At 36.7% G+C, this 13,180-nt stretch overlaps 1 protein-coding gene across 3 annotated transcripts in view; it reads right to left on the reverse strand.

Moving 5' to 3' along the window:
- carmil1 (capping protein regulator and myosin 1 linker 1) overlaps positions 1-13,180 on the reverse strand; it is a 112,232-nt gene that overhangs the window by 73,752 nt on the left and 25,300 nt on the right. For all 3 annotated transcript variants that reach the window (XM_088929500.1, XM_088929502.1, XM_088929499.1), the window contains exons 3-5: positions 8,062-8,112; positions 3,683-3,742; positions 1,002-1,123 (exon numbers count right to left, since the gene is read on the reverse strand). In XM_088929500.1, the coding sequence (XP_088785626.1) occupies positions 1,002-1,123; positions 3,683-3,742; positions 8,062-8,112 (233 nt within the window). The remainder of the gene's footprint in view (positions 1-1,001; positions 1,124-3,682; positions 3,743-8,061; positions 8,113-13,180) is intronic.

A 13,180-nucleotide genomic window follows, 5' to 3' on the forward strand; every position in this document is an offset into this window, starting at 1 on the left:
CATGTAGTATTTTAAAATGTGTTGCCTAGCACATCACATTACAGATCTGTTCTTTTTAGCTAGAATTCAGTCTGTTGTATTATCTCTTTTAACAATCAACATTCTGACAGGATAGTATCTTTTGTGACCCCTGGCCCCAATACACATAATAGCCTACTCAGCTCTAATAGAAGCTACAGCAAATGTAATAGAAAGTTATCTTTGGATAGTTTCTTGGAATATTTTTATATAATTGTAAAAGACAAAAATAGTTTTTGTAGATATAGGTCTGAAAGGTCAGGGTAACATCCTACCTTATCAAACACTTCATTACAAGAGCATTCATATCTTTGGCTGGCTTGTGTTGATATAAAGCTTGGTACTGATCCGATAATTTGGTGTTTATGAAAGATGATCACAAGATGCCAAATCGAAGGCAGAAGAACAAGATGGACCAGGAATGCAGAGTACTAGACGTTGATACATGTAGATCGAAGAGTATTGTGTTGGCATTTATTTGTTACAAGATAATACATGCTGCCGACATTCAATGTTCCAGTGTTTTCCTATACTCAAAAGGCCACTGTTATTACTTTATTCTTCTTCTTATTATTATTATGCCACATGGCACAGACAGTACATCTTTAGAAAGAGCTTGGATGCTGACAGAAACAGAATCTTTAGCAAACAAAATATTTTTGTTCAACATGAGAACAAGATACTCCAATTCAGTGACAGATTAATGCAGGCACTATTCGTGTTTACCAACATTTTGGTTGCACATTGAAAAGGTTATGTTTCTCTTTGTTTAATCATTTGAGATGATTTGCTCAGGCTTGCTTCAAATATTTTGAGCTCTTGACTTGGGCTCTAGTCCATTCCAGGCTGCTAAAACAGCCAAATAAATAAATATTCCTCTCATCATTTACATGCAGGTGTTTTGTTTCTGCTGAAGTTTCACTTCTTCAGAAATGAAGTGACAACATTGCATACAGGTGAAGAGACATTCTGAGACCACCTACAGAGGAGACAGACCAGGGCATATCCTTCGGAGGCAGGTCCCTATGTGTGCCACCACTTCGTTCACATCTTCAGAGGATGCAAGCTTCATAGAAATAACACCCCTTTCACACTCCACAACCAGCTGAAAAGAGCAAACAGAAATTAAATAAGATGAACTTCCTTAAACTGAATTATCTAAAGCAAATATTAAACAATCTCTGCTGTTGATATTTCACAGAATAGGTATGAAACACGATGATAGAATAAAAGAACTACCAATTACAACCATTGCTTTTATTTTAACAATTCATTGATTTTATGAAACTAATAATACACTTTTCGAGTTGATAGAACTATATATATTTTAAAAACTTGTTTTTTCCGAGTACAGCAAAGACATAAAATCTCAGTTGTTCAAAATGTAAAATCTGATTATGTGATTAACATATGATTAATAAATCAAGGCTCAAAGTCAAAATCTTATTTATTCCAGTGTCTTTAACTAAACATGGGTGGTAATAATCCTAACCTAGGATTTTTGTTCTTCTAATCTAAGACCTTCCCAACTTTCCACACCAGATGGCTGGCATTTTGGCTCAGAGAGCTTGTTCATCTCTTGTTCAGGATGCACAAGTCAGGCAGTGAGAGGTGCCCGAGAATTGGTGGATTGATTCTGGGATTTGACTGTACATGCTACGTTTGCAACACCCATCTGAATACAAACTTAAAACTATGAGCTATAAACCTTGAAACTGGTCAAAGATGTACTAGTTGTCTTTCTATAATAACAAGACTTATTTTAGAACAAATCAAATTCATAAATATTAAATCCTGATTTTTACTGAAAATAAATATGACTTCCTACTTATTCAGCCAAGTTATTGAGTCAATGTTGAATTGCCAGTTACTAATTTCATCTCCTGTTATTGCAAGATTGATTTTGTTACAAAGGAGCTCTTGAGGCTGTTTTGAAGATGCTGACAGTACAGGCCTGACAAAATCTGAAGTCTTTGAAGCATCATTAATTGGTTTAAGAGATTTCATGTGGGCACAACAGGAGATTTTAAGTGATGCTGGTTAATGTATTTCTGTCACTCAGCAAAGAAATAGTCACTTAAATGATCTGTAAAGCCATAATCTGCATTAAGTGAATGCAGTTCAATTACTTAACAATCATCAGTTTTTGTTTCTTAAAAGACCCAAAAAGGGTAATCAATTACATACAAATAGCACAGGTTAGGGGTTGTTTGTCAAATGTGACAGGACCCAATGAACTAGAGGTTTATTTCATTAAACTAATAGATATCACAGACTATTGCAGAGGTCCTTTTATATAAAAGTAATCTCTGTAGAACCTGTTTTCATCACCCAGTAGCATTTAATATAAAAACTCAATAATCTGCAATAGATAGTTCACCTATCACTGTATTATTGTTATTATTATTGTTACAATTTTAAAATTTTATTTTATTTGTCTGGGTAAGTATTTTCCATGTATACTACTTACCACACTATTAAAACTAAAACTAAGAAACAAGAAATGAAAAGTCATGCATTTTACCAGTATGTGCTTCAATATAATACTACACTAAACACAGTACATTAAATCTGAATTCACAATTAAATATGAATTGTGTACTCTATATGAACCTAAGGTTCATCATAATTCACAATGAGGCTAGGAAAGAAAATCAGACTTTTTACTTAAGGCTCGTGTCAAAAATTCTTCTGAACAGAATTGTTGAATATTATGGAGGTAAACAACCCCTATACCCTCACAGAAAGGAAGAGTTAATGCTGACAGACCTCTCCTACACCACCCAGTCATTGAGCTATTCAGCTTAACATGCAACACATAAAGCTTACCACTACATTAAAAAGAAATACTTGAATGAAGAAGTGCTTGGAAAGTAACAGGACCCCCTGTGACTGCTTTCACTGGTAGCCAGCAGAACCCATGTCTACTAATCCCAACCCTAGCCCCAGCTAATTGTGAGCTTTCACTTGGGAAATCCAAGTCACAGCTGATGTGAACCAGCAATGTCAGATCACAAAGCTCTACTGTGCGTAGAGCAAAACCCTCAGCTGGACAAGCCACTACAAATACCCAAATACTTGATCTGAACAAGTAACACAGATACCTCTGAGCATGCAAACTGCTCAACCAGAGCAAGCACCACAAGGGGGAGCTTGAACAGCCCCTTGGCACAGGAGTTTGGACAGCTATTTGGTAGGTCACAGAAGAATACTCTTTAAGCAACCCAGAAACATTTTAAGACTATTTTTGCATAATTAATATAAGTGTATATTTAAGCTACAGAAGACCTATTTTAATAGACCCATTGTACTGGACTAATGGTTTCCTGAATATATGCCAAGTGTTTAACAGCAAGAAAGGCCTAATAGCATTGCATAAATTACAATAAAAAACTGCTAGACCTCTGTCTGTCCAATTTGTATTAGTTTATTCTGAGAATTTGTTAACCTGTCTTTGTGCATTAATCACAGATACATGTCTAAGGTATATGTACAGTTTCATTGTCTAAGGACCAAACTTATTAATAATTTTGAGTTATAAAAACGTTACTTATGACAGATTCAAGATAATACAGATTATCAAAAAAAGACAAAGACAAAAAAAGCTTAAAAAGAAGACCTAAATGCAAGTAGTTAAAGCAGTAATTAATGAAATGTTCCTTACCTGACCAGGCTTGGTACAGTGGATTCCTTGAATTTCCAAATAATTGAAAGCCTGTTCAAGCTGAAATAAAATTAATTACATAAATAAATAATAATTTCCTCTTTTAACAAAAATGTTAAGGTGGTGAGCATATAATAGATAACAAATAACAGTGATTTATGGAGATGGTTAAAGCACTTAACAAGAAAAATACTATCCAACAATCTTAAAGCATGTTTAATATAATTTAGCCACCTTTTCCACATTCAACTCAACTGTACAAATACATGGGAGGTTTAAAAAATAAAGCATGTAACAGTACATCCTTCACAAAAACATCAGTTAAAGAGGAGACATACAGAATGGTCACTGAACAATATGAATATTAAGTCTTTGCCTGAAAGGGAATCAGACAGCCATATGTATGTTTAGAATACAGTACACCAGTAGAGAGGTTTTTAAACCTTCCATTCTAATAGGTGCTACCAGAAATAAACATTTCCTGTAAGGATTAAACCTACTCCATGCTAAGGAATGTGACCTTGCGCCTCTTTGAGGAATGAGAGAGAAGAAGCCAAACTAATTCAGGAAAGACACTGCTTCCTGAACTAAAATACTTCACTCTGCAGTAGTTTTCCTCTATAGTCTGTTATCTCTGTATCTGCTTCCCTCAGGGCACTTTCAACCAGAGAGCGGGATGACTCATTCCGATGCTGCTTAGAATACTCTCATGTTTTTTTGTCCAGCAATAATATTTTAATATTACAGCAGCTCTTCTAACAATTTATTATAGCCCCCCCCCCCATCCTAACTTAATATTTACGTTATATCTAGAACTGCAAACACGACCTGAGTAAGATCTTTTGCACTCCAACTAGAAAATGATGGTATTTGACCTCAACTTTTACTATTCTTTCCTATTTAAACTTGTAAATTTGTAAAACATAAGGCACTATTTTAGGGAATTTATATTTTTGTAAATGAAAATCACTGCCAAACACTAACTGTACTGCATACTTTGCCATTCGAGGATTTTAAGAGTGGAACTGGTCACATCTGCAATCGGGAGAATCTCTGCCATTTACAGACAAGGAACAGGCATGAAACACTGAACAGACCTCACTTTTTCATCTAGGGTACTACATGTATCTGTATTTAATGAATAATAAATAAAAGCTTACTTTGATAGCTAATTCATGTCTACCACAAAACATGTTGTAGACTGCCTAGAAAAAAATGAAACTGACCTTTTTTAACTTCTAAAAAATGCCTTTACAATCTCATTGCTACTTATGCTAATACTAAATCACACAGAGGTTGAACGAACTTGTTTAAGGAAAGGCAGCACGCCAAGTAAATTCTTAATAGTCGCAAACAAGCACAGTCATGCATGCAGACAAGTAATGAACAACCATATTTTCATATCCAAAATGTTAATGTACAGGTATTTGTAACACCTATTTTTCCTATATCTTCCTGCGGTAGTACAGTATATTTGACCTAGTTATAGTTTCTTTAATTAATTATATTTTATGTATATTGATATAAACATCATTCATCCATACATTGTCAAACCACTTTATCCACTCGTGGAAGAGCAGGAGCCTATCCTGGCAAGCAACAGGCACAAGGCAGGACACACCCTGGACAGCATGCCAGTCCATCGCAGAACACAAACACAAACACTCACACTCGGGACAATGTTCCCTGAAGCCAATTAACCTACAGTACCAGTATGTCTTTGGACTGTAGGTGGAAACCAGAGCATCTGGCGGAAAAACATGCGAACACAGGGTGAACATACAACAAACTACATACAGATAGCACCCCAGGTCCAGAACTGAACCCAGGCCCCCAGAGCTGGGAGACACCAGACCTAAGGATGTACCACTGTGATGGTACGCTAGGTGTGAAGTGGCTGTCTCAGTAGTCGTGAAACAGGAGTGTCCAAGGCTCAGGACACACCTCTCATGGAACTTTTTCACACTTTTGCATGCACTCCCCCCCAAGAGTGGTGATGAATACGGGACCCTTGTTGAGGTAACCAAGGTATGTGACGTACAGTACCTACACTGAGAACACCAAGCCCTCACGTGCTGATATTCGGGTCCAGAGTCCCTAACTCACTAATGCCTCTATACCATATGATAGGATAGATGAGGTCCGTCACAACGCTGATCTATCCTATCATATGGTCTGTCACATCGCTGAGCCCTTTGATCTTGGATTTCCAGGTTCAACCAGCTTCGCCCACAGCTCTCGTCCTCCTTGACGCAGTCAAACCCATTTGGCCAGACCCGCTCTAGCGCCTTCTCCTACCTTACCTACAGCTTGACACGGTAATGATCAAGTCTGCTACTCTTTCAAGGCCTTCCCTCTTGGATCCTCCTGCACCCAGATGATTCACACTCAGTATTGGGGTCTTCTGCTCCCTCTTTGATTAGGAGCTTCCTGCTCTCTGCTGACTCTCTCTCCATGACAGCTACTGGGTCTCTCACCACCAGGTAAGCCCTTCCAGCATTTCCAGGTCATGGTTTGATCCTATCAACAAAACTGAGTCTCCAGCACCTCACTCTCATGCTGAGGCTTTAACACAAACATGTTAAACTCACACAACCTCTCTGATGCCTCTTTCTTGTGTTCCAGGCTTTGCACACACTGCTGCCAGCACAGCTTTCCCTGTACCCAGCCACCACTGCTACCATCTAGCTCACAGCAGAGCCTTAACTCACAAAACTCGAGGTCTAAACAGGTCTTTGGCCATACAGACCCTGTTCATTCCCCTGACACCCTGGATTGCCAGGGGGGAGGGTCCCTCTACCTCACTTCCCTCAATAACATAATATCACAAACTCAAACTTTCTAAATGTACTAAACTCGCAGCAAAGCTCATACAGAGGGCTTACCGGACAACCCTATTCTCACTCTAAAACAGGCTGCCGTCTCTTTAAATACCCTCTTTAATTACACAGCTCCCTCTGGAACTGTTGCTCTTCCCAGCCCCCTCCTCTCTTCTGAATCTCCTCCCAGACTGACAGGCTAACTCCTATCATTTTTCCCTTATCTGGGTATTTTCACTATTTTCCACAGCCTCCTCTGAGACTGTCGCTCTGCTCTTTACCTTTTCAGGGTTTCTTTAGTGTTTCTAAACACGTGTTTTGCCCACTGTCTCCTCCGGGACTGTAGTTCTCATGTCTCTGCCCCTTATCGGGGTATCAGCTGCAGACACTAGTCTGCTTTCTCCATTATAAATGCAGACGCTCTTTGCTATCACCGATACCAGCATCTCCTGGCACCTGCTGCTATGTCTGCTTCGGCCTGGTGCTCTTCTACCTTCTCGTTTTGCTACCAAACCTCGGCATGTGTGGACAGAGCGGCCCTGATCTTCTGTCTGCTCTAGTGTACAGCTATCACAGGACTGATGTCCTAACTTGGTCTCTCTGATGGAATTAGTCAGCTTGCTTTTACAGTCCTCCCACAGCTGAGCCTCATAACCTCAGACTGCACTCAGCTGTGGTTGTAGGCGCAATGTGTCGATCTCCCAGTGAGGCTCCATCCCTTAAAATCCTTTAAAGCAGCCACACCCTGGACATCTTTACAATATATATAACTTATAGATAACTATATATATAACTTTCATAGGAAAGAATTCCTTCAGTGTATAACACATTTACTGACAGCCTGGGATAATGGAGACACCAGTAACTAATCAGGCCAAATTAACACCATTACGGCTAGATGAAATTAGAGACATTTATTCATATCACCAATATAAAAAAACAAAGATTTCTAGGCTGAAAAATGTGTCTTGCTTAGAAGAAATCTAAAGATCTTATGATGCAGTCTTAACTTGCTTTGCACAGAACAGTAATATCTGTCATGAATAATTAAGGTCCTGAAAACTATTTTAGATATTTTTTTTAAGATCCATAAGATTCATGTTTTATATTCCTGTTCCACTAGAGTATGAATAAATATCAAGAGAACTCTGTGTCATTAGATTTTTACAGTGCCCTCCATAACCTTTGGGATAGTGAAGTCAAAATTGATATTATAGCTATATACTCAAGCAATTCAGTTTTGAAATGAACAGATGAATATGAGGTAAAAGTACAGAATATCACCTTTTATGCCAGTTTATTTCTGTGCTTGTATGTTGTACCATTTTAGAATAATAGCATTGTGTTCAACAGCCCAATTTCTGGTGATACTGAATATTCATCTAGTATAGACTCATATTAGTATTTTGGCTTAATCAGAACATTTCCATTAGGAAAAACCAAGGAAGAGAATAACAGACATCTTTTCAAAATATCACCAAAAATCACTTTACCTTTACCTTCTGTAAAAATAGGACATTACAAAGGGAATGAAAAAGCTAAGAAAACATATGCTATTACCTTAGTTGGGATGCGTGCAGTCAATATGTATGCTCGGTGAGATGCAAGTGCCTGCAGGAGACAAAAAAAGCTTTTCAAATACAAATGAAGACACTCCCAACAAAATATACATATTTGTGAGGATCCTAAAGTGGGCTTTGATGGCAAACCTTACCATGTTTCCTTGTAATTCAATATAATTCTGGATAATACAAGTCATTTTTAACATTCAGTCTGTCACTTACTTGAAGATTTGACAAAATGGTTTGCATATATTTGAGATTCATAACCCTTTGTAAAAAAACAGCTTCAGAGCTTCAATCTACACAAAGAGCAATTCTGCATTATTTTGACACAAGTGGACAGAATACGATGTACCCGTTAATTTGTCATCACTTCTAGGACAAACAAATGTATTCAAAATTTGCAGCTTTTTTTTTCTGACAGACTGTGCAAAAAGCATTATTAACCTACAAAAGAATCTATCACACACACACAAATAGCATTCGGGTCTCAAAGAGTAACACTATGCCTGCAGAGGACACTTACAATTCAGGATTTTTAATTGTCGTGCTTTGCTACCAGTTATCACATTGTGGGTGCAATTTTGTCTGCCTGTACATAGCAATTAGCTCTTTAACAAAACTGCTGTCTCAAAATAAATCTGAAGACAGAAAAAGTATATTTACAAAATAACCAAACATCTCTGAAGGTTGCTTATGCATTACAAAATGAATGGACAATTACTACAGTTTTCAATACCAATCACCAATTATTCATGGTTTTCACTCCCTGGAAAAAACAGATAATGGCATGTAAACTATAGGCAAGGTCAGGTAGAAGGGAAAGTGCTTAAGGAAATGTAAAATATTAAGTCTGTAATGAAAGTGAAAGCTACAATCTGAAAAACAGAGCCAACACGATAGAGAACTGAATATCACAAAAAAATATAATTTTATTTTGGGCAGAGTTCTACTTTTCAGTGTGCACAAGTGGGAAATTCAGGCTTTATCTACAGAAGCTCAGAGAGAACAAATAGCACTCAACTGGCTGGCTGGTCTAATCTAATTCTTATCTCTTGTTTTTTAATATATATTTTTAAATCACAGAGCAAGGTTAAAAGATGAACAGGTATAGAACTCCACACACAGACTTGTGCAAGATTTGATATGATCTTCTTAAACACAAAAATAAGTATACAAAGCCTAAGAGCTTCATATCATGCCAGTATAGATCTGAAATTGGAGAATTATGTGACAAGGCTGCTGAATCAAGAGCAAACAAGGCTTATCTCCATTTGTAACTCACTGTGAACTGAATTATAAACCAATAATTTCTGTCAGTACTTGTTGCAAATCAATAAGTAAACTGACCATAAAATAGTCTTAATTGTTATGCTAATATTTGACACCTGCAAACATCAAAATCAGAAGAATTTGTCCTTTATGGTCAACACTACAGTATAATACTATACTATTCATATAAATACTTGTAGGTGCTAGTGAATTTGATAAGGTTGGAAAAGTGTGGTCAGGCTCAAATTGATTGTTCTTTAACTTCTCAAGAAGAAAAAGAATGCATGTAACGTTTCTGACTTTCTGAGATATGACACTATTTTAAATGTAAGGTATTCATTTATATTAAGTAATGGTTTACTTTTACAGAACTGTCATATTGTTGTAAATAAATGTTATTGTTAACTTATAATATGGCATACATGTATGGTCATTGCTGTATCTAGAATTATTTGTGGCAGAATTATTTTCCTGGCAATAAAGTATTCCAAGAAGTTCTACTGAAAGTGTACGCTATATTTACACTACAAACAAATGTAAATACATATAGGGAGAGTCGCAGGAGCTTCTGTTTGTATTAACAGCAGTTCCACAGAAGAAATCAGGTCAGAACATTAGAACATAAGAATGTTCGCAGTCCCAAGGAAGTCATTTGGCCAATCTACAGTAGCTCATTAGCTTTTAAGTAGCAGAGTAATCCAAGACTCATCCGTCCATATCTCGAGAGAAGCAATGGTCTGGGCTTTGATGACATGAGACTGTGTCTAAAGAAATGTTACCTGCTCTCAGTTTAAATGCACCTTCCCTTCACTTCCATTAGTGTCTTCTGGTTTATGCAACGCTTCTCCCATTTAACAAAAGCTGGCAAATGACAGCTATAATAAACTGAGCATGAAAAGAAACATATCGCCTTTTCTATTTCCAGATTAACTGATCATTCATGATTGATGGCGATACACTCCAGTGACTGACTGCTGCATAAGCAGTAAATCACCTCATTAGTGAGAGTGTCGATTGGGCCCAGCCAGTTTAATCTGTTGAATGGCAAGCCTGTTTTAAATTAAGACAGAAAAGCACTGAAAGTGCAGGTGGCCAGGCATTAGTTGTGACATCTGTGACTTTAACAGGAGACACACTGTTGGTCATCTCTACTGATGATAAATGTAAATCAGCATAATTTATCAACTTTGTGAATGTGTTGTAGTTTTAAGAGTTACGCTACTTTTGATGTGGAGTATACTTTGTCGTTTACATACACATTTAATATATTTATCAAACTATTAAAACAAAACCAGGACACAATAACAGGACACAGAATAAAAGAAATATTCTGTTTTCACTGTTCCTTTAATAGTGGCTTTAACTATGAGTCATGTGACTTAACTAGGTTTTTAATCGCTATGCCAAACTTAAATTGAGGTCATTCACTCACATCAGAGCTGTCCTGTTTAAAATACACTGAGGGGATTCTCTGAACAAGACAAGAGTGATATCAGTCCCCAAAGACCAGAAATACTTTTTTTAAACTAGTAAAAGTGAACTAAATAAAGCTATACTGTATGAAAATGCATACAGTACAGCACACTCTATATTAATAGGCGCAGGAAAAATACAGCAAATCTATATCCAATTATATAGATCTATATCCAAATCTATATCCAATATACAATTAAATATGTATATTATCCTTATGTGTTTTTATGCAAACTATCCACTCTGTATTTATTATACAGCCCATATTTTTATTTTAGTATAAGTGATTTTTCAGAAATGTGGAATTCCAGAGGATGAAAAAATATCCAGATTTTCCACTTTGACATCTTGAATGATATAATTAAATAGAATAATAAAAATAATCTCTTATTTTTAAGAGATTAAAAATGGGATGCATTGCCCTTAATATACAGCACATAGACTTATTAAAAACAGAATATCAGAAAACATTCCTCTTGCTGGTTCAACTCAGTTCAGCCCTGAGCTGCAGTTTCTTTGGGTACGGTGGTAAGTCACACACACACAGCAACTTGTGGCAACAAAATCAAGCTTGTTTCTTTCCAAAGAAGTGCAGCCTGCTGGGCACTGAGGAACTTATTAGTAATCAAAGTCTTACTTTATGAATACCAAACCTTTGAGGAAAGGAAATTAGCTGGCTGTACAGTATATTCAAACCCTTCAATGTTTTAGAGCTCATACAGTACAGTGCGAGTGTAGAATTATTTTCTTAGCACATTCACATTTCTTGTGCTTAGAAATTCACATTTCTTAGCAGTTTCCTATTATAAGTTCACCACATGAACATTAATGAAGATCAACTATTAATTAGACTGCACCATAATCTGGACCATCCACTTTACACTGTGCAACAATACTGAATGCACTGAACTAGTATAACAAACAAATTAATTTCACCCCCAGACGGCAGCACTGTTGTGTTCACTGGATAAGAAACCAACAATCACACACATTGGCATTGATGGATGAACAAAACAGTACATCAAGGAATTCTCACTGAAAACTGATAAGCAAAAGCTGCTCCAAAGTACAATAGAAACAGAGTATATTAATGAATCTTATGAACTATAAAAGCTCTTACAAATGAACATAGGAACCTAATAAGCGAAGGAGATGCAATTATCCCTTTGATAACATTTTATCAAAACCATAAGAATACATTAACTGCACTGTCATACAGTCTAACACACCATCTACTAGCTCTACTATCTGCTGTTACCATAGTTACAGGATTCCCCCCAAGTGTTAAAAGTTGAATTTTCAACTGAATTTGATTTTAAAAAAACAAGCAAGATTTTCATCAATGGCCTTGTAAGTCCAAGAGGGTTTCTCCGACTTCCTGATGCTAAAGCAGCTGTCGGGCAGCCTTCCCAAACTGTCATGGCATGCTTAATTCTTTTAAAGTTCCTGGCTATATTCACCTATTTTCAGGACGTTTACTCATCTGTGTAACTTTTTAAATATGAATCCTACATGGAAAAGGCGAAAACACTAAAAACCTACAACATGCATGGGTATTATTTTACCAAATCAGACAAAAACAAAATAGTTGCACATTCAGTGTAAGAGTGGAGCTAATGGAACATAAATTCACTATGGGCTGCGAGTAGGAGTAAGTGAAATTCTGCTCCACTCACATTAATTAAATTTAAAAAAAACTGTCAGTTGTTTCCATCTTAAAATATTTTTTTAATGAAAGCTCTTTGTCATGGAGAAACACTGGGTTAAAGCAAACAATGTGGAGGACACTGAAGAATGCTATAAAGGATAAAAAAAGAACATCTCCCCATTAGCTCATGTTTTCCCAAACCAATGACGTGGAAAAAGAAAAAGAGGTACCCGAAGAAAGTGTTCCTATAGCTTCCTTCCAGTACTGTGTACCAGGGGCCTATTAAAATATTAGCAGCAAAAACACCACTATATCTCAACTGCATTCATTAGCAGACAAGTTACTCAATATGGATCCCCTCTGCACTTCTAAAGAGCCAAGCAGACCATTATCTTATCATGTCAAGTCATGGATTACCATGAATAATCAGGAGCAAACATCTATGGAAATTCCCAGCTGTGCACTCAGTGGGTTATTCCCTAATCAAGATTCCAGGGGAACCTTAAAATGTTCTACTGTAGGTGTTGTTACACATTCTTGCTTAATTAATACTCCAAATGCTGTATTATTTTAAACAGAAAGTATTCTTATGAAGAGCCCATGACCAACTTGCTATACAGTTTACAGTTTAGGGTAAAAGGGAGGCCAGCATAACTACAGTAGCATATACATGGTTTCCTTTACTTTTAAGTGACAAAACCACAATATGTTGCAAGTGAAATAC

The sequence above is a fragment of the Atractosteus spatula genome, chromosome 12 (assembly GCF_055471065.1).
Source record: "Atractosteus spatula isolate fAtrSpa1 chromosome 12, fAtrSpa1.hap1, whole genome shotgun sequence".
NCBI lineage: Eukaryota > Metazoa > Chordata > Actinopteri > Semionotiformes > Lepisosteidae > Atractosteus > Atractosteus spatula.